General features: G+C 40.7%; 1 protein-coding gene across 1 annotated transcript in view; it reads left to right on the top strand.

Annotated features, from left to right (window-relative positions):
- Nucleotides 1-19473, top strand: part of SHOC1 (shortage in chiasmata 1) — a 63954-nt gene that overhangs the window by 8293 nt on the left and 36188 nt on the right. The window contains exons 6-11 of the mRNA XM_074953515.1: nt 3334-3786; nt 5988-6113; nt 8581-8757; nt 13405-13512; nt 15917-16104; nt 19191-19263. Of these exons, the coding sequence (XP_074809616.1) occupies nt 3334-3786; nt 5988-6113; nt 8581-8757; nt 13405-13512; nt 15917-16104; nt 19191-19263 (1125 nt within the window). The remainder of the gene's footprint in view (nt 1-3333; nt 3787-5987; nt 6114-8580; nt 8758-13404; nt 13513-15916; nt 16105-19190; nt 19264-19473) is intronic.

Raw genomic sequence — 19473 nt, 5'->3', positions numbered from 1 at the left:
ATTACTATTATTAATTAATATCACCATAATAGTGAATATGTTGATGTAGCAGACTCTTATATCGTTCCAGCTTCTTCTAGGATAGACCAGTGGCACGGGACCTGTTGTAGTTAACTCAGCTTCTATTATAGTGAAGATTCATCAGTATACAATATTATGCATGGATTCATTCACTATGCAGATTTGCAAGGCTATTTGCATGCAACTCACATGGAAGAACACTACCACCTAGCTGTGGCAGCTCTGTAGAGACAGAACATATTGCAGTGCATTTAGCTACAGTATTGTTAACATGAATATATAGAAGTAATACAAAGGGTTAGGATTTTGGGAAATTGCAGCTCTAAAATGCATCAAATCACATCCTTTTTATTTTCTTATATTACAAACGCTTGCATTAAGCACAGTTACCCACATTCCTTGCTATTTCACACACAGTTTATCATTATGGGGATTTTTAGTATGAAGCTGTCATATGCTTGTACTGAGTAGGTAGTACAGTATATTATATTTCTCATGCATTCATAACCTTATAATGTCCCTTCAACTAGAACATGTAACAGGTACAATAGAATCCATTCTGGATCATTCTTGTGTTCTCCTACACAGCACTCACTGTTCTGTGCAAAAGTCATAGCTTATGGGTATTGTTGCCCAATACAGTTGATAGGAAATGGGGGGTCAGGAATCTCACAGGAATTTTTTTCCCCTTAGGTTGATAGTTCCCCTAGTTTATGTGTGTGTTGAACTGACCATGTTATCCCCAGTATTTCTGTACCTCTGCTGGAACAGCAGCAGTTCCTTTTCTGCTCTCTCTATAAGCCTGGGTTCTTTAGTCTCTGTTTGGCTTCTTGAAATGGCCAACATCTTGCAGCAAAGATTCTCTTATATGGAGCGTGGAGCTTGCTGAGGATTCCTTTAGCAGCAGTTTTACCGAATGCCTCTGTTACAACAGCAGCTTTGGGTAGACTAAAGAACTACTCCCACTGGCTTCCCCTGTCTAGCGTCATGTCAAGCAGCAGCTTAGTAGCACCCACCTTGCTGTCTCCTCCCACCAGCTGGAGCTCTTTTTGGAGAACAGATTCAAGTTTGAACTGCCCCATCTCCTTCCTACTAAATCATTCACTCATGAAGGAAGAACTATTGGGAAGGGATTCCTCTTGCTCCGCACTCTCCCCAGCACCTCCTTGCCAACATTGGTGAGAGCATCTTACAGTCGGACTTGGAAGAGCCCACTCCTTCCACCCATTGACAGCAGCAGTGATCTGGGTCCTTATTAATCCAGAGCTGCAGAACTTTTTAGCAAGGCATAGCCAGACTACTGCACCTTGTGGAGCCTTCTAGCATGGAAATACAGTCTGTAGCAGAGGCTAAGAAGGCGTCATGAGTCACAGTAACTGGTTTCTATGGTCCTGTAGCCCCAAGGGACCCTCATCATCGGTGCTGATCCCATTTCACAATTTTCCTCATCCTCTTTACAAGAGCAGGGAATGGTTTTCTGGATCCTCTCCACTACCCACAGTTTCTAGTTTCTTTGGTCCCCAGGAGAGAGGTTTAACACCCTTTGCAAGCCCAACTCTACTACCAGTCTGCTCAGGAGACTGCAGGATTGGGGACCCAGGTTGAGCACCATTTCCCTCACCAATCCATCAGTTGTTCCCTCTCACTCAAACCTGATAAGTTAAGCCTGGTTCTCTCCACCAGGGTCCTTCTGTGTGCACAGAAGTTCAACCTAGCCCAGTGTGCCACCTTTTGAGGAACACTGCTGGTAGGCCCATAAATAATGCAACAAAGTGGTCTAGCAGTTCATACCATCAGCCTAGAAGTGTCTCTGGTCCATCCTTTTTGCAGTAATCAAAGGATTAGTAAAGGATCAGTAACAGAAGAAAATAGGAAAAATTAGGAGAAGAGAACGTAAGTGAGAGGGAAAGTCCTCTAATAGAGCATAGTTCTAATGCTAATACCAAATCAGTGGAAGTTAGGAACCTAAACACCTTTGTGGAGCAGGATCCTAGAAAAATCACAAGAACACCACAATCCCTAAAGCCTGAGTTAGGTGCCTACGGTCCCTATACAATTAATTAGGAGAGAGAGGCACCATAGATTGCAGTCCACTACGCCAGCACACAAGGCAAGGAGCCACCTAAGCTAGCCAGTGGGAGACACTGAGCAGAGAGGTATGCGCTAAGCCCTGCCCCTCTCTCAGAGATAGGCTCTTAAATCTAGGCTGCATGGAGGCACCTAACTGTGCTAGCAAGCCACGAACTGGAGGAAAATAGGCATTCAGCCACCCAAGATGCATGCAGGACCTGAAACAAAATGGAAGAGGAAGAGCAGGACCTCCCTTACAATCTTTAGCCAAGTGGATAGGATGTGGGACAACCCCAGTTTAAGTCCCCCTTCCTTCTGCCACCTCTCAGGTGATTGTCCTAACCACTAGGCTATAGAGTCAGTAACTGTTTCTCTAGCCAAATAATATTTAAGTATTGAATTGTTTAATTAAAGCGCCTAGTGAGTTTGGGCACTTACAGGGTTAGGTTATGGCCTAGTGGGAGTTTTCTTGATCGCAGTGGTGCCTAAAAATTGGACTTGGATTTCTAAGTATCTTTGTGGATCCCATCCTCACTCCTTATTCTTTATCCACAGGTACCTCTGATCTTTTGTTTTAGTGACCCGTTTTTCATTTGTTTGCTATTTTATTACCTTCCTTACTTGGTGAAGAGGATTATGGTCCCTGCTTGCTTTCCATGAGTTATGGTTTTTGTCCAGAGCAGTGGATCCAGCATAGGTAAAAAGTAAGAGTTTTCTTACCTTTAACTTTGATTTCTTCTAATATGGAGCCACTGCTCTGGGCAGACTCACCTTGTGCTTATTTAGTGTTTTATTAATTTCTGAGCTTGTCACAAGCTCGTCTTTTACATTCTTTCATGTAAGGTTGAAAGGGAAAGTCAAACAAGTTCTCAAAATGTCAGTGACACTACGGCAGACTGCATTGGTGATAGAACCATCATGCTAGGTTGCATTAAATCTATCACCATCTATAAGTTAATTGTGTATAGCTTCACTTCGGAGTTGATATAACGGCTTTGGAGCTTTCTGTTTTCTCAACTTTGGAATTTCTTATGTGGGAATAACATATCAGTTCAAACATGCCAGCAGTGGATTCTAACAACCTAAGGAAGGAAGAAGAAAAAAAATCAAAAAAGAACTCTGCAGAGTTCTATTCAATTGGATTGGACAAGAACATTCTTGGGTTATATATTCTATCCAGAACAGTAGATTCTACTAGGAGTAATCAAAATTGCAATGGAGAAAACTAATTTTATCTTTCAGGGTGGCTTGAAGAGAAGAGTTCCCTTACTAATCAAGGAGTGCTTTCTGTCAGTGCATATCACTGGGACAAAACAACAAATTCTCATTTCTCACCTGAAAAGAAGAGCCCATTCTCTTCATTACATTTGGGAGCTGCACCTCATGTCAACATACGTGATGCAAATACATCTGTTGAATGGCTAACAAGACAGGAAAATCAGCACAGTGAGACAGAAGGACCAATGCATTTCTTATATCAAGAAAAGAAAAGAAAAGATTTGTCTGACTCGCTTAACTATAAAGAAGGATCTTTTGAACCAAACAGCTCAACAAAAAGCCAGAAGACTCTACCATTCGAAGAGTCTAGACAATGTGACGATGATTCTGACCTTCTGAACAGTTTTATCATGCTAAGATCTAAACACGTGTTCATCCAAAATGAGGAAAAAAATAATTTGGATAGGCAGAAAGAGGGTAGGTGAACCATTCTGTCCTGTAATTTTAGGTCTAATTCTGCTCTCTTACACTGCTGTAAATCAAGTATAACTCCATTCAAGTCAATAGAATTAATTACATGGGATGAAATCCTGGTCCCATTGACTTCAGTGGATCCAGTATTTCATCCATGGTACTTATTTTGTATTTTTCTTTTTAGTTGTTTTTTTAGACAGTGTGCATTAAAGTTTGGTTCCACTCTGAAAAGAAAATGGTATCCTCTTACTCAGACTGTCTGCTCCCCCGGCATGTTCTGAGTCAAGTCTGGTGATTTTTGTGACAAAAGTAAGTTTCTATTGCTTACTACTCTTGTTAGTCCTGCAGAGCTAGCACAGTTAAGAGGGAGCTATATTCTGTTTCTTCTTATCCCAGCAGAACTATTCCAGTTAGTTACACCTGTGCAAACCCAGTGATGCAATGAGGCTGAACAGTTGTCTGTGAAGACAGAATATGGTTTGAAGATCTGTTATCACTGCTGATGATGTGCGAAAAGAAAACTTAACTTATAGACTGAGTATGCAGGACTGGCACTTAGAAAAAACTTTTACTTATAAATTGACCACCTTTGCTACAGAAGTCATTGAGAGACAATGAAATGTTAGGTCAGTCACTTTTCAGAGTAGAATCACACTAAAAAATAAAATACTGCAGGACCCAAACCCTGGTTAGCAGAGCTTCAACACAGATTATGCTTGAGTTATATATCCCTTGGAAAATAAGTTTGTAACATAAACACTGTTGCAGCACTAATTATAATAGCATGAAGTGGTGCTATGTAACAGATTAATATGGATTTTAATTGTATCCTTACATAATTAAAAAAAACAATATGCAAGACATTTTAATAAAATTTTAAAAATAAAACCATTTATTATTGTTTTATGTTGATACATATGCAGATCTTGAGAAATTGATAACCCCAGTTCTAAAAGTACAAACTCAAGACACATGAACTAAGGTCTTATGTTACCATCTAGTGAACTCTAACTAGAACTGCATCTCTGAGTAGTACTATGGATAGAGGCTTAGTTCAATATAGTGTAAACAAGTAAATGTAGACAGTGATCCTCAAGTGTTGTATGTTAGTGATGATTGATAAATGTTTAGCCTATCCAAACATATGTAGATTTTATGTCAATTCCTTCGAAAATATGGTTCCAATTTTAGTGGAAGGCCTACTGTCTCCCAATAAATTACAAGTGCTGTTGTGGGTTATTTTTATAGACACCAGTTATATGTACTATTTAACCCAATTAGTATTTAGGAGAGAACTAGTAGAAGTAATTGGTTAGCATAATTTTGAACCCTAATAAACTTTTCTAATTCAGTAGGCTCCTTGACAGTAGAATATGAACTTTGGCTTTTAACTTTGCGGGATGGAAAGTTTTTTACTTTTCCCTCTTTATTTTGCCCAAGTGTCTCATTTTCACAGCTGCAGCCATATGACATAGGGATCGATCCAGTTTGCCAAGAAGTAGGGGCTGCTAGCTCCAAATCTGCCACTTGCTCCCCCTTTTGCCAGGAAGAGGGGAACAGAGATGCTGGGGGACCCTTAGGATAGCTTGTGACTTCTTATTTGTATTGGAGAAAGAGAAAAAAAAACACAGAAGGGATCGATGCTGAGGTGCAGCTACAAGTAAAGATGAAGGGAGTGAGAACGACCTCTTTTAAGTAAACTGTTTCCAGCCCTTCTCCTACTTACCCTATTTCCAGTGTTCCTGATCTTTCCTGTCCAGTTGAATTCCTGCTCTCAGATGCTCTTCCACTCAGCAGTTTCCCTGCCTTAGTGCTCATGTAGGAATCTTCCTTTATACAAACAATAGGCTATAGAAGCAGCTTCGAGCAGTTTCTCAACTTTGCTAGGATATGGATAGGGTATGGATAGGGGAGGTGTCTGATTCCATTCAGACCTGACAGCACCCACTTTTTGGCAAACATAATCTGACCAATGTATCATGTGGCTGCAGCGAGGAAATGTGGGAACTTGGAGGAAATAAAGAAAATATAAAATATTTTCACTTTCTTTTTCCAAAGTAAAATATACAATTATTGTTCTGTGGCACAGGAGCCTCCTGAATTTGAAATGTTTAATTAGCAAGTGGAGGAACGTGTTAGAGAATTTACTTATTCTGTGGATTTGTCTTGTGATAATTTTACATAATCTACGTCCAATGTTTTAGCACTGGAAATTAAAGAGTGTCCAGAAGTTCTTAAGCAAGACAGTTCTGCTGTTTGTAAGGCTACATTGACAGAGAAAACAGAACAGGAGAATCAAGGCAGCATCTCAGTCAAAATTCAAGCATCAGGTATAGAATTTTGTTTTGAATGGTCTGTTTATTTTTTTGTAATATTGCAATTTTACATTAAATAATATGCATATATACAAAACCAATATCCATTTTATTCACTGCTCTCTACGGCTCTTATCCTGCAAAAATTCAATATGGGAACCTTTATGCTCATGCAGACTGTTGTATAACAATCCCTATATTTCACCATGGTAGCATCATACGTGAAAGAATTAAAAGAGTTTCTCCGTCAGATATAAGCTATATCCAATATTGAGAACTTAAAGACAAACACAAACATTTTAACAACAATGAAATATTAACAATACATTATGATACCTTACTGGAAATATTAAGCACTTTAAAAAGAAAATGATTCATCAATGAATGAATGAATGAAATTACACCAAGTAGCAAAAACAATATAGCATCTGATCTATCCTGACAAAGCATGAAGAACTGGAGATGATGAGAATGAGCACTTACATAGTGCTCCACATCTTCAAAGTACTTTACAAATATTAACTAATTAGTTAATAATTATGAGGGCATAAATGACCAAATGTAGTGAGACCTGCAACTGAAATGCAGCCCAGTCTGGCAACCTTACCTGTCAGCTTGAGATATTTTCAAAATGAAAGGATAAACCCTTGAACATGGGAGATAATAGAGTTTTAACCTTGATGATGTGATTAACTCAACTATAAATGTTAAGCACATAAAAGAAAAAATTGATACTCAAGAGATTTAGGTATCCCATTGAGAAACAGGTCGTGCCTTCCAGTTAATTCAATACCAGCAGTTTATTTGAGTTCTTCAGACTACTGTGTTGCTGTCACCCACTTGGATGTCATGAAAACTCAGTTATATCTGAAGGTATGTCTACGTTATGGAGATTGTGCTGGCACAGCAATGCCACCGCAGCCATGTAATGTAGATACAGCCTACACCAACAAAAGGGGCAAAGAGTCCTGTGGCACTAACTATAGACTAACAGACGTATTGGAGCATAAGCTTTTGTGGGTGAGTACCCAACAAAAGGGTTTTTTCTATTCAGATAGGAATACCACCACCCCCAAATGATGGTATCTACATTGACTGACGTATTCTTTCATCAATATAGCTGCATCTACCCTGGCAGTGGAATTGATATAGCTACATTGGTCAAGGGGTGGATTTTTTACACTGACATAGCTATGTTGACTTAACTTTTACGTGTAGAAAGAGCCTTCGGTCTGGTCTACTCCAGACTTACATCAGTATAACTATGTTGCTCAGGGGTGTGAAATATCCACACTCCTGCGCAACATAGTGTGACAAAGTTCCTCCTCTGTCTTGGTGGGTCCTGCACTTATTGGCGGATTCACTAGCCTCAGAGATTCACGGCAGCCCTCAGTTTGGACACTTTTGCTAGTGGCTCAAAAGTGCCATTCACTCAGCTAACCTCATCACTGGCCAGCATGGGGAAAAGGAAGGAGAACAATCCCTGCAGTCTCTGCTGGTCCACCTAGTGCATCGGGGGACAGGCCAGGGATCTTTCCCTCTAGTGGGACCCACAGTCCAGGTCAACTCCTCCGGTATCCAATAGGTGGTTGGGGGGAACCCGGGCCCGCCCTCTACTCTGGGTTCCAGCCCAGGGCCCTGTGGATCACAGCTGTCTACAGTGTTTTGTGTAACACCTGTGTGACAGCTACAACTCCCTGGGCTACTTCCCCATGGCCTCCTCCCAACACCTTCTGTAGCCTCACCACAGGACCTTCCTCCTGATGCCAGATAGCGTTTGTACTCCTCAGTCCTCCAGTAGCACACCCTCTTGCTCTCAGCTCCTTGCACGCCCCTCACTGACTGAAGAGGTCCTTTTTAAACCAGGTGCCCTGATTAGCCTGCCTGTCTTAATTGATTCTAGCAGTTTCTTAATATGCTCCAGGTGTCCTAATTAGCCTGTCTGCCTTAATTGGTTCCAGCAAGTTCCTGATTGTTCTGGAACCACCCTGTTACCTTACCCAGGGAAAAGGGACCTGCTTAACCTGGGGCTAATATGTCTGTCTTCTATCACTCTCCTATAGCCATCTGGCCCGACCCTGTCACAACAGTTATACCAACCTAACCCCCGGTGTAGACAGTGCTATGTCAGCGGGAGAGCTTGTCCCGTCAGACATCGCTACCGCCTCTCGGGGAGGTGGATTAATTGCACAGATGGGAGAGTGGTCTCATGTCGGCATAGAGCATCTTCATTTAAGTGCTACAGTGGCACAGCTGCATCACTGGAGAGTTTTAAGTGTAGGCCTTCCCTTATAAGGGGTTACAAAACAGCCATCCAGAAGTTATTTATAATTACTAATGTGAAGAGAATGAAGTTCATGTTGCAGATCTCTTGAAGAAAATAATGCCTTTTTGTTTTGCAAGACACTTGAGTACTTTTATCCAACAGTGGCATATTTAACCAAATTGTGTTATCTTGTGTATGTTTGTTTGTATTAACCAGAAAGCCAGTGCCAGGCATACCATCTGTTAGAAGCAACAGCCACTCCTGTTCTAAAAGAGTTGATGCATCTTGGCATACTTGCCGCAGTGAATTGGAGGTTTGCCACAGTTAAATTTGATCACACTAGATTTTTCTTAAAACAGCAGGAGAAAGTCATCTGTGATATTTTTAAACAAGGTAAAATGCATTGTATTTTTCATCTATAAAATTGATTTGATTTCATATGTAACGTGGTTCAATAAGTCTGGCAAATTATTCACAAACTTTCAAGCATTTCCCATCTTAAGGGCTGATGGTAACAGACCTGCTTTTTTGTTTCCAAAAGGTCTCCATTAATACAGTCCTAGTTGGGCATGTTATTTTTAATAACTTGAATATCAGAATACTAAACAGTATTCCAATCCAAATCTAAATTTCACATGCTTCAGAAATGTTGGTCATGATTAATCATACATTGTAGGCAATGTTTAAATGACATTCCCACATGTGTAATTTACAGAGAAAAACACCAGTATGTTTTTGTTGTCCTTTTCTTTGTGGTCGGTGGCTATTTTTGTCATGTCCGTGTCATGGAGTTCATGGTATACTCCAAGCCAGGAAGCGGTTGTCAACTCTTAACCCAGTAACCCTGAGTGCCTGAGTGCCTCACAATACTTTGCTACAGTAGCTCCCAGTCTGGAACACTCACAGTCTGCAACAAACATGCAGGCACCCTCTACAGCCAACCCTGGTTCAGAAACTCTAACCCCAGCAGTCTGTCTACAGCCTTACAGCCCCACTCTGGCTTCCACCAGCCTGGGTTACAACCAGCAAGGTGACCCCAACACACTCCCAGGCCCAAATTTTCCCAAGACCTTGTGTTCTGCAATGTTCAGCCCTCTCCTGGACATTTCAGAGAAATAAGAAATTTAGTTGCATGTCTTAACACTACATAAGGAATTATGAATACTTGTTTGGGTCACAGACTGTACAGCATAATATTAATAAGTATTCATAATTCCTTATAAGGTGTTAATACATACAATTCACAATGATATTAATAAAAAATCTCATGCAATAGCCTGCTATAATGCAATAATATTGTATACAATCTGGTCTACATTTCAGACCTATATTGATATAACTATTATCACTCGGGTTTGAAAAATCCACAACCCTGAACAATGTAGTTATACTGACTGTGTGCACAGCGCTATGTCTGCGGGAGAGTTTCTCCCACCGACATAGCTACCACCCCTCGGGGAGGTGGATTAATTACACCTACGCGACAGCTGTCTCCTGTCTGCTTAGAGCATCTTCATTAAAGCGCTACCTCAGCATAGCTGCATGGATGCAGTTGCACCCATGCAGCATTTTAAGTGTATACTTGCCCTCAGTTGATTTAATTGCTTATCACTTGAAGTTTAGCCCCCTCCCCTCATAATGATAGACCAATAGGTCTACACTACACACTTATTTCGGTGGTGAAAAATCCACACCCCTGAGCGATATAGTTATACCGACCTTAACCCCCTGTGTAGACAGCGCTATGTCAGTGGGAGAGCTTCTCCTGTCAGACATCGCTACCGCTTCTGGCAGAGGTAGAGTAACCAAGCCAGTGGGAGAACTTTCTCCCATCAGCTTAAAGCATCCTCATCACAGGGCTGCAGCAGCCCAGCTTCATCTGTAGGTTGTCATGGTTTTGTCGTGTAGATTGTCCCTAAATCTTTGCAGTGTATTCTTTAAAAAGTAAAACCCAGACCCAAGCTTCTCTCTCCCGCTGGGTGTAGTCACCATACTGTCTCCTCCCCACTTGTTAGCTTTGTTTACCTAATACGTAAAAATGGATCGTCATTGTCTTTGCCAGATGACTGGGCTGGCCAGGGAAGCAAACACATTCATTTGTTTCAGGCAGACCTGTTTATCAGCACCGCCTGACATGCCTCATTTAAACACACTTCAGCCATAATTTCAGCATAGATGCATAACTCTTAATACACACTGTGTACATTCATGGCACAAAAATATTAATGAGCAGTGAGTTATTAGTTTTCAAATGATACCTCACAAAGCATATTCCGTACAAAGATTATTACAATGTGAATACAGGGGTGCTTAGGGTCACAGTCCCTGTAGCCAAAGGGACCTAAATGATGAATGACTAAGCATTTTTTTCTAATTCTAATCTACTTATTCTCCTGTCTGGCATTTGTAAATGTACTCATCACTGTAGCAGTAAAGAGATCCCTTAAATTTTCTTTTTTTTAAACTGCCAAAATAAGCTATGAACATTCATGTTACTAAAACTATGTAGGCTAAGGCAGGACCACATGGTTTGGCTGATCTGGGATTCGAAAAAATACCCACTGTGCTTCAATAAGGATTCTTAGGCTGTAAACTCTGGAGATTCATGTATAAATGAAATGACCCCCAGAAGAATACAAGCATCCTCTCAGGAAACCATAAACTGCTTTAGGGCTCTGTAGTTTGGATGGATTTTGGAGGCTTAATCCACCGCGATTACGAATTAGCTCTGATGGATAACTACATATATCTTTAGTTTCTGTATTATCTCACAGTACAGTTTATGTGATAAACTTCAGTTTTCTAAAGTTTACTTCTTTTTGTGCTTAATATGTTTTTCAAAATTTAAAACCAAAATATAGTGACAAAATGTTAGTAAGGAACATTTATGGGGAGGCCGCAGACTGGTACAAGAAAAGCAAGCTATAATACTAATCTCTCTGTTTGTGGGATGCAGAAAGCTCAGGGAGAACCTAAGGATAATATATTGCCATCGAGGGAATCACAAAAAGGACAACAATCTCAAGATGAGTAGGTGTAGCATTACAGGATCATCCTAACAGAAGGAGTGAGGGATGCTTAAGAGTCTTCAGTTTAATTCAAGATTAATTCAAAAGTGTTTATATATTATGAAAGACAGATGATTTCAGAAATTTAGCAGGTACCAGGAAATCAGATACTATGGTCCAACCTAGCCATGGTGCTCCCACTTATGGTCTTTGCTCTCTCACTGGTCTGCAATGATATGCTACAATCCACATCACAGCTAGAAACATGGCCTTATCTGTGTCAGTAAAGAGGTTCCTGTGGCTAAAATAGTGGGCAGTGGAACAATCCTTCAGGGCCAGGCTGCTGGTCCTTCCCTTTAAAGACAGGCTATTCTTGCGGGAAGAGTTGGAGAAGATTCAGCAGTCCCCGTCTGCTCCAAAGAACTAGAATCTGCCCCAAGACTGGCCCCTGAAATAGCTCGTCTTGCCCACACTGAAGAGGCAACAAGTGGCAGAGTGCCCCTTCAAGTTTTAAGAAGGGAGCCTGATGCTGTGAGAGCCCAGGCCCAGAACCTGTCATGAGGGGAAGGCTGAGAAATAACAGTTGTGACTGGGCCCAGACAGGGCCCAAGGAATGGGCACTTACAGAAGTATGTTTGGCTAGAATGGTGGGAAAGCTGCAAGTGCTTTCTTGAAAAGAGCTGTATTTGATTTTTCACAAGAGCTCTGCCTAAATTCAAGCCTAAGATTCCTCAGGCATTTTTTCTGCATAGCAGATTCTACCTTATTCACAATCTTCCTCAATCCAAAGTATCTGAATGAAGGAAGACTTCATTACCAGGACATTCAAAGGTCTCTGCAAATTTACATAGAGCGGCTCGCAGAGGTCAATGGATCACAGAGACTATTTATTTTGAACCAAGGGCCAAATTAGAAAACAACCAGACTCCAAATCTACCGCCTGAAAGTGGACTAAGGTACTAAGCAGGAAAACTTACTTTATTATAGGGAAGATGTTATCAGAAACATTTAAGGCACACTTAGTACGATTGTTATGGACAGAAAGTGAGGAATCTGTTTTTAATAGAGATCTGTAAGGCAGACAGATACCTGGGCACCAGCTTACACCTTTGCCAAGCATTATAGGATAGATGTACAGGCTTCCATAGAGGCAGTCTTTGACAGGAGAGTGTGGTAAGTGACTGTCAAATCCTCATCCCTCCTGTAGCTCTATGTGAGCTGCTTTGGGAGGTTTCAAGTATCCGGCATAGTACAGAAGACTAAAGAGGACATTTTTCCTCTCTGTTAATTTTCTTCCTTTAAAGTATTATATACTAGCCCAGATAATCTCCAGTGAAAAACAATGTCTTTTTTATGTTTCAAGGCAAGGGTAGTCAATAGGTGGGCCGCAGGCCAAATCCAGACCACCAGATGCTTTTGAACAAACCCTGAAATCTTTTATGTTTACTTATTATCATTATTTTTTTTTCTGGAGTCTGGAGCTTGACTATACCTTGACCAAGAAATTTGGACCTTGACAAAAAAATAATTGAATACCCCTGGTTCAAAGTTTAATGCAAAGTTTCTTTGGAAAATTCAAGTTCATGTTATCACTGTATTAAAGTTATTTACTGATTATCAGAGGATGGAGTCAATTTGATTTCTTGGGAACTGCTTTGAAATAGTCAGTTGCAGAAAGATTGTTAGACCTTTCTATATAGAGGCATGATGTCATCAGAAGATTTAGTAATCTGTCTCCATCTGCTGTATGAGAGGATACATAACCCAAGTAACTTAGACTAGTATAGAAGAGCTCAAAGAAAGAAAAGGTAGGCAAAATTTCTGCTTTCCTTCATGTACAGTCAGTGTTTGCCTTGCTGAGATCCACAGCAATGACATGTTTATATTTATATATATATTTCATTGTGGGAGACTAATGTTCTGAGATGCCAGGACCCTTTATATGAATTCATGTATCCAGTATAGCTTCTGATGTTGCTATGCAAACCATATATATATATATATATATAAAACTTTTTTTTCCTTTGTATAGGTAAAAATAGTGAGAAAGAGATAATGTTGTTCAAACATGCTGCTCTGGTGCATCTGTTGGTAACAGTTCGAGACCTCCTATTAATGTGTAGCTTGGACACAGCATTAGGTTAGTTTTAACAATAAAAATGTTTTCTCTCTTTATTGTCATTGCAACATGGAATGCAATATCCAAAAGGCCACTGAATGACAATTAATATACCATGAAATTCTACAATCCCTCTCTCATATTTTGTCATTTTTGATTGTGTGGTGTAACTAAACACTTATCACGCCTTAACTTACAGCTTCTTGAGAGTTCCCCCCTGTCTGCCTGCCTATTTCTACATACTCATTTAGGGTTGCCAACCCTCCTGGATTGGACGGGAGTCTACCGAAATCGGCCTCAATCTCCTGGTGACTATTAAAAGCAATCGGGGAGATTTTAATAGGTCAAAAGTCCAGTCGGCGATGCAGCAGGGGTAGGGCAGGCTCCCTACCTCCCTGGCTCCGTGTGGCTCCTGGAAGCGGCTGGCATGTCCGGCTCCTAGGCACAGGAGCGGCCAGGGGTCTCCGCGCACTGCCCCTGTGCCCTGCTCCGAGCGCCGACTCCACAGCACCCATTGGCTGGGTACCGCAGCCAATGGGAGCTGCAGGGGCAGTGCCTGCAGGCAGGGGCAGCACGCAGTGCCATGTGGCTGCCCCTGAGCCTAGGAGCCAGACATGCCAGCCAGTTCCAGGAGCTTCCCGAGGTAAGTGCCACCTGGCCGGAGCCAGCACCCCTCACTGCCTCCCACACCCCAGCCCTGAGCCCCCTCCTGCACCCAAATTCTCTCCCTGAGCTCGCACCCCTCACCCCCTCCTGCATCCCAACCCCCTGCCCCAGCCCTGAGCCACCTCCTGCGCTTCAAACCCCTTGGCCTCAGCCTGGATCCCCTTCCTGCACCCCAAACCCCTCATTCCCAGCCCAACCCAAGAGCCTGCACCCCAGCCAGAGCCCTCACCCCCTCCCACACTGCAACCCCCTGCCCCAGCCTGGTGAAAGTGAGTGAGGGTGGGGGAGAGGAAGCAACAGAGGGAGGGGGCATGGAGTAAGTGGGGGCGAGGCCTCGGAGAAGGGACAGGGCAAGGGTGTTCAGGTTTGTGCAATTAGAAAGTTTGGCCAATAAACTTTCATGGGAGTTGCACCCACTTACATCACGTCTGGATTTTGCTCAGTCTCCCTGAACACGGAATTTTGCATGTGAATCTTCAAGTTAGCTGGCAAACGTATAAAAAAGGATATATAGGCAGACAACTCCCTGCTGACATTCTGAGACTTTGTGCATTGTTTATTATGCTGTGCATTTGGAATAATTTATACCTAAGAAATTAGTTTCCCGTCTACTCCTTTGAGTCTAAGATGAAGAGTGGGGCAGGTTCAAGCACAAATGTGGAATATTATTTAATACATTTGGACCTGTGTAAAGCTATACCAAAGGCTAAAGGCTGAACTATAGCCCTTAACCTCAGAGATTATTCCATTTTTTAGTAATATGCAGATAAGGATCAGGACATAACAGTTCATCTGCTCCTAATTTCACCCCTGAAGTCATAATCCCATTTGTCACGCATTCATTTCCACATCTACCTATTGTAATTTCACGCACAGGTTTATCAGAATTTAGAGCATCTATGATCTCTATTATGAAAAATTTACACTCTACAAAGTTATGACTTCATGTAGAGCACAACAACAGGATCAGATTAACTCTTAAAAAAGCGATTATGTCTTCATTGAAATGCCTCTAGTAATAAATGATGGGGAAGAGGAATGCAGAAAATAGAATATGTAAACAGAACTATCTCTACCCATAATGTTTTTCTAAGAGTTCTATGAGGCGTCAGCATATTTGAAGGTGAACTGCAAAAGAAATTTGAAAATCGAGCCAAGCACAGAAATACTATATGTCCCCACCAGTCAGGCTGTGGTATCATTCAGCACATAAATAAGTGGAAACTAGTCATATACACATACATATTTTATTTATAACTCTCAATTTCTTGGCCTGCTTTAGGTTCACTGTTGATCCACAGTATGCATCACACAGGGATGTTACAGATAGCAGAAATATTTGAAATAATATGAGCCAACTAGTAGGGACTCAGATATGTCACATTTATCTTGTAAGCGCACTTTTCAAAAAATAATTAAAAGATTAAACTTTGGAAAATGTGTCATATAAGAAAAAGCCTGATTTAGCTGGTAGCTTCTCGGCTGGCTAAGTGTAACAGCTCAATTTTCTGGTATCTCAGGTTCCAGTATGCTACTTACGATTTTAGATTTATTTACATGACAACTGGTTCCAAAGTCTGGTTAGTGGGGGCATTCTGCACATATTTCTGTCTTTGGCTAAATTTTCAGCTTTCCTTTGTGAGTTGCCTTCACATGTAGCTAAAATGTGTGTGCAGATCAAATAGAATTCTCTTTTTGCCAATGCAGTTTTTGGAATGTCAAATTTAAGTAATTGTTCCTTGCTTTGGTTTTTAAACAGGATATTTGTCCAAGGCAAAAGATAGCTATACAAGCATCTTAGGTTCCTGTTTGGATAATATTTGGAGGCAGCTGGAGATTATACAGTACAGCAGGCAGAAGAAGAATGAAATCAGTCCCAAAATAACAGAGCTTCAGTGTCAGATGTTAAAGTGGGTGCAGAGTAATACAGATGAACAGAATCATAAGGTTAACAATTTAAGCAAGTTCTTTAAACAATCAAAACTACTTTAGAGCAATAATTATAAAACTACCTTACTTAAGCAAGAGTTGGCTTACGACAGGAAATTTTGTATTTGACTCTCCACTTGAGAATACTTATGAGTAAAGGATTGTGTGAAGCTGCACCACCTCAGGAATAGCCCTGGGATTCTCTGCTGGCTCCCCACTTGCTCCAAGGGTGAAGTAATCTACACAAGCTTGTTACTAGGCACAGATTTCTTCTATGCCAACCCAGCTGGGCTGGCAGGTACCTTTGAGGTGTGGGGGGCAGAGCCAAGGTGCTACTCACTCTGCACATCTACCTGTGTACAGATACATCAATTAAATATGGACATACAGTTGTATTGAAACAGCAGTCATCCAATTATATTGAAACAGCAGTTGCACAAATAGGAAACAAGGACCCCATATGAACCCAAATGGTTTTGCTCTTGAATTAAGCACACATTGTTCCTTTGCTATGTTGCATCATTTGTTGAAAATTACAATATGACTTTATTTCAGAGTAGCAGCTGTGTTAGTCTGTATCCACAAAAAGAAAAGGAGTACTTGTGGCACCTCAGAGACTAACAAATTTATTTGAGCATAAGCTTTCGTGAGCTACAGCTCACTTCATCGGATGCTGAGCTGTAGCTCACGAAAGCTTATCCTCAAATAAATTTGTTAGTCTCTAAGGTGCCACAAGTACGCCTTTTCTTTTTAATATGACTTTAGCCACTAAAGTCCCAATCCCAATCTCTGGCTAAAGAACACACAAGGGTGTGGGTTGAAGTACAACTTTGGTTTTAATCCGCCATTGCATTTCTCTGCTCCTTGGTCACCTGTGCAGAAGGCCAATTGCCCGACAGAAGTGAGAGCAGCCTTCAGGCTACTCTAATTTACACCAGTTACAAATGGCCATAAAACAGCTGGGGATCACTGTGGGATAGGTTTGTGGGGAGTAAACAGAGGAATTGGACATAAATATCCAAAATGTATTCTTCCTGGCAGTATGGATATTTTTGGTGATATAGAATCATAGAATATCAGGGTTGGAAGGGACCTCAGGAGGTCATCTAGTCCAACCCCCTGCTCAAAGCAGGACCAATCCCTAATTTTTGCCCTGATCCCTAAATGGCCCCCTCAGGGATTGAACTCACAACCCTGGGTTTAGCAGGCCAGTGCTCAAACCACTGAGCTATCCCTCCCCCTGTGTTTAAATCCCCCACAAAAAACAGAAGCAAAAATCAGGTTTATCACCCGATCATTTTATTTACATAATGCATAAGCAGCATAATACATAATAAAAGTAGGAAGGCAAAAAAGATAGTGAAAAAATATTTTAGAATATTTTGAGTGGAATTTAAACTTGTAAAGACTCTAGTTCACTTACATTCAGAGGCAGTTTTTAGAGTGACCCAGAACAGACAGAAGTATTCCTGTATTAATAAGATGTATAAGTTCTATTGCATAAGCCATTTGCTGTTGTATCATATTAGCATTCGCTAATATGATGTGAAGTATGATAATCTGGTTATACTTTTATATCATATTAGTGAATTGCTATTGATGCAAGATATAATGGAAAATTTCCTTTATAAGCAAAAAGTTACAAATAGAATATGATGGACCTCATAGAAAAAAAAAATCTTATGAACTCTACCATTCTTATTCCATCATCATTTGCATCCATGATTACACAGGAACAGCAGAATATTAGTACAACATGTAGGTCAGCAATTGATGTAGTAATGAGCGAGACAACATTGGAAAACTAGGAAGAAAACAGATGAAAATTTTTAAAAATGTGTGCCCAGAGTTAGGCCCCTTGACTTTAATTGGAACTATTGGGTGCTCAGCTTTTCAGAATTAGGCCATTTATTTAGTCCTCTAAATACAAATTTAAGTAACCTGCAACAACAATATTGAACATCTAGATGCTCCCATTACAGTCAGTGGAAGATGTGCGGGGTTTGGAAACCAGGCCACTATTTTAAGCACCTAACTTTAAACATTCATTTTTAAAAATTTTATCCAAAGGGACAAATATTCAGAAACTATTTCTGCTATGACAGCATTTAGCACAATGATAACATTTACACATGCAGCTACCTCATTGGACCCATAAATCATGAAGTTGGACTTGTAAATATTACCACTTGCTCCCACATTTAATTTTGGGTGCAGAATTGGGCCCACAAAAATGAAGGCAGTTGACGATCTCTTAAACATCAGGTCCATAAAGTGTACCCAGACAGTGCCGGTAAAATGGCATTAATCTACTAGGATAATCCTGTGTAGAGCTGACTGTATAGTGTTTCCACTGGTTGTGTACTTGTCAAGTTTTTTTAGCTTATTCCTGAAAATTATACTGAGCATATTGATCGTATAGCACATGGTTCACTTTGTTTCATTTGGGTTGGGAGACAAGGTTGAATATCTCCTCCCATGGGAGAATCTTTTAAAAATACCTGCCCTTTGCTGCAATCTGATCCATTTGAAAGTAAAAGACTTTAGTCATCAACAGTGTTTAATGAGCCTCACACATAAGTTATTTAGTGAGCTCCGTTATGGAAATCTTTCCAAACAGCTCTTCAGTTTGGAGGTGCTATAATTTTAACAAGGAGCTCTCAGGAGTCCCTAAAAGCCCAATCAGCACATTGTTGTAGCACAAGCAAAACTCCAAATACCTTCAGTGTGAGTTTTACCTGTGAATGGAGCATGGGATTGGCTTGAAAAATCTCCTCCCCATGATGGTCTATCTGGTGCTGCAGTAGGAATTCAGTTCCGTGACAGCAATTTAAATACTGCCTTTAAATAGTTTATTTTCTTTTTGTGTGTTAATACTCAGGTGTGAGATTTTTTTTCTAGAATATCTTTATTCCTGACACTGCATCTCCTTTCATAGTAACACTCTTCTAATATCTTTTAGTAGTAAGCACACAATTATCCTTTAGGAAACAGATTCAGCAGACAGCAAAAAATTAATACTATCTTTCATGTATTGTTCCAGGAAAAGTTGTGTAGACAGAAAAAAATTAAAATGTTAATTTCTTTTACTTGTCTTACATCAGGTACTAATCATAACAAGAATGGACTCTGATCATGAAAAAGCTGCCATCACTAAAACCCTTAGTACAGTAGAAGGTAAATGCTGCTCTTTTGTGCAAATCTTTAGAAGATGAGAAAGGTAACATCAAGACTGTGCTCCACTCCGCTTGCTTATATCTTTGTGTGTATCTGTCACAGATCCCACTCAAGTTCTCCCTCATGGTCACTCACTAGATTGCTGTGAAAGGACCTAGCTGTTAGGTCCCTGGATCTTTTAAGCCTCCCAGAGCCTGAATGGAGTCCAGC

The sequence above is a fragment of the Natator depressus genome, chromosome 5 (genome assembly GCF_965152275.1).
Source record: "Natator depressus isolate rNatDep1 chromosome 5, rNatDep2.hap1, whole genome shotgun sequence".
NCBI classification, from domain to species: Eukaryota; Metazoa; Chordata; order Testudines; family Cheloniidae; genus Natator; species Natator depressus.
This window is presented reverse-complemented; position numbering and strand designations above follow the sequence as displayed.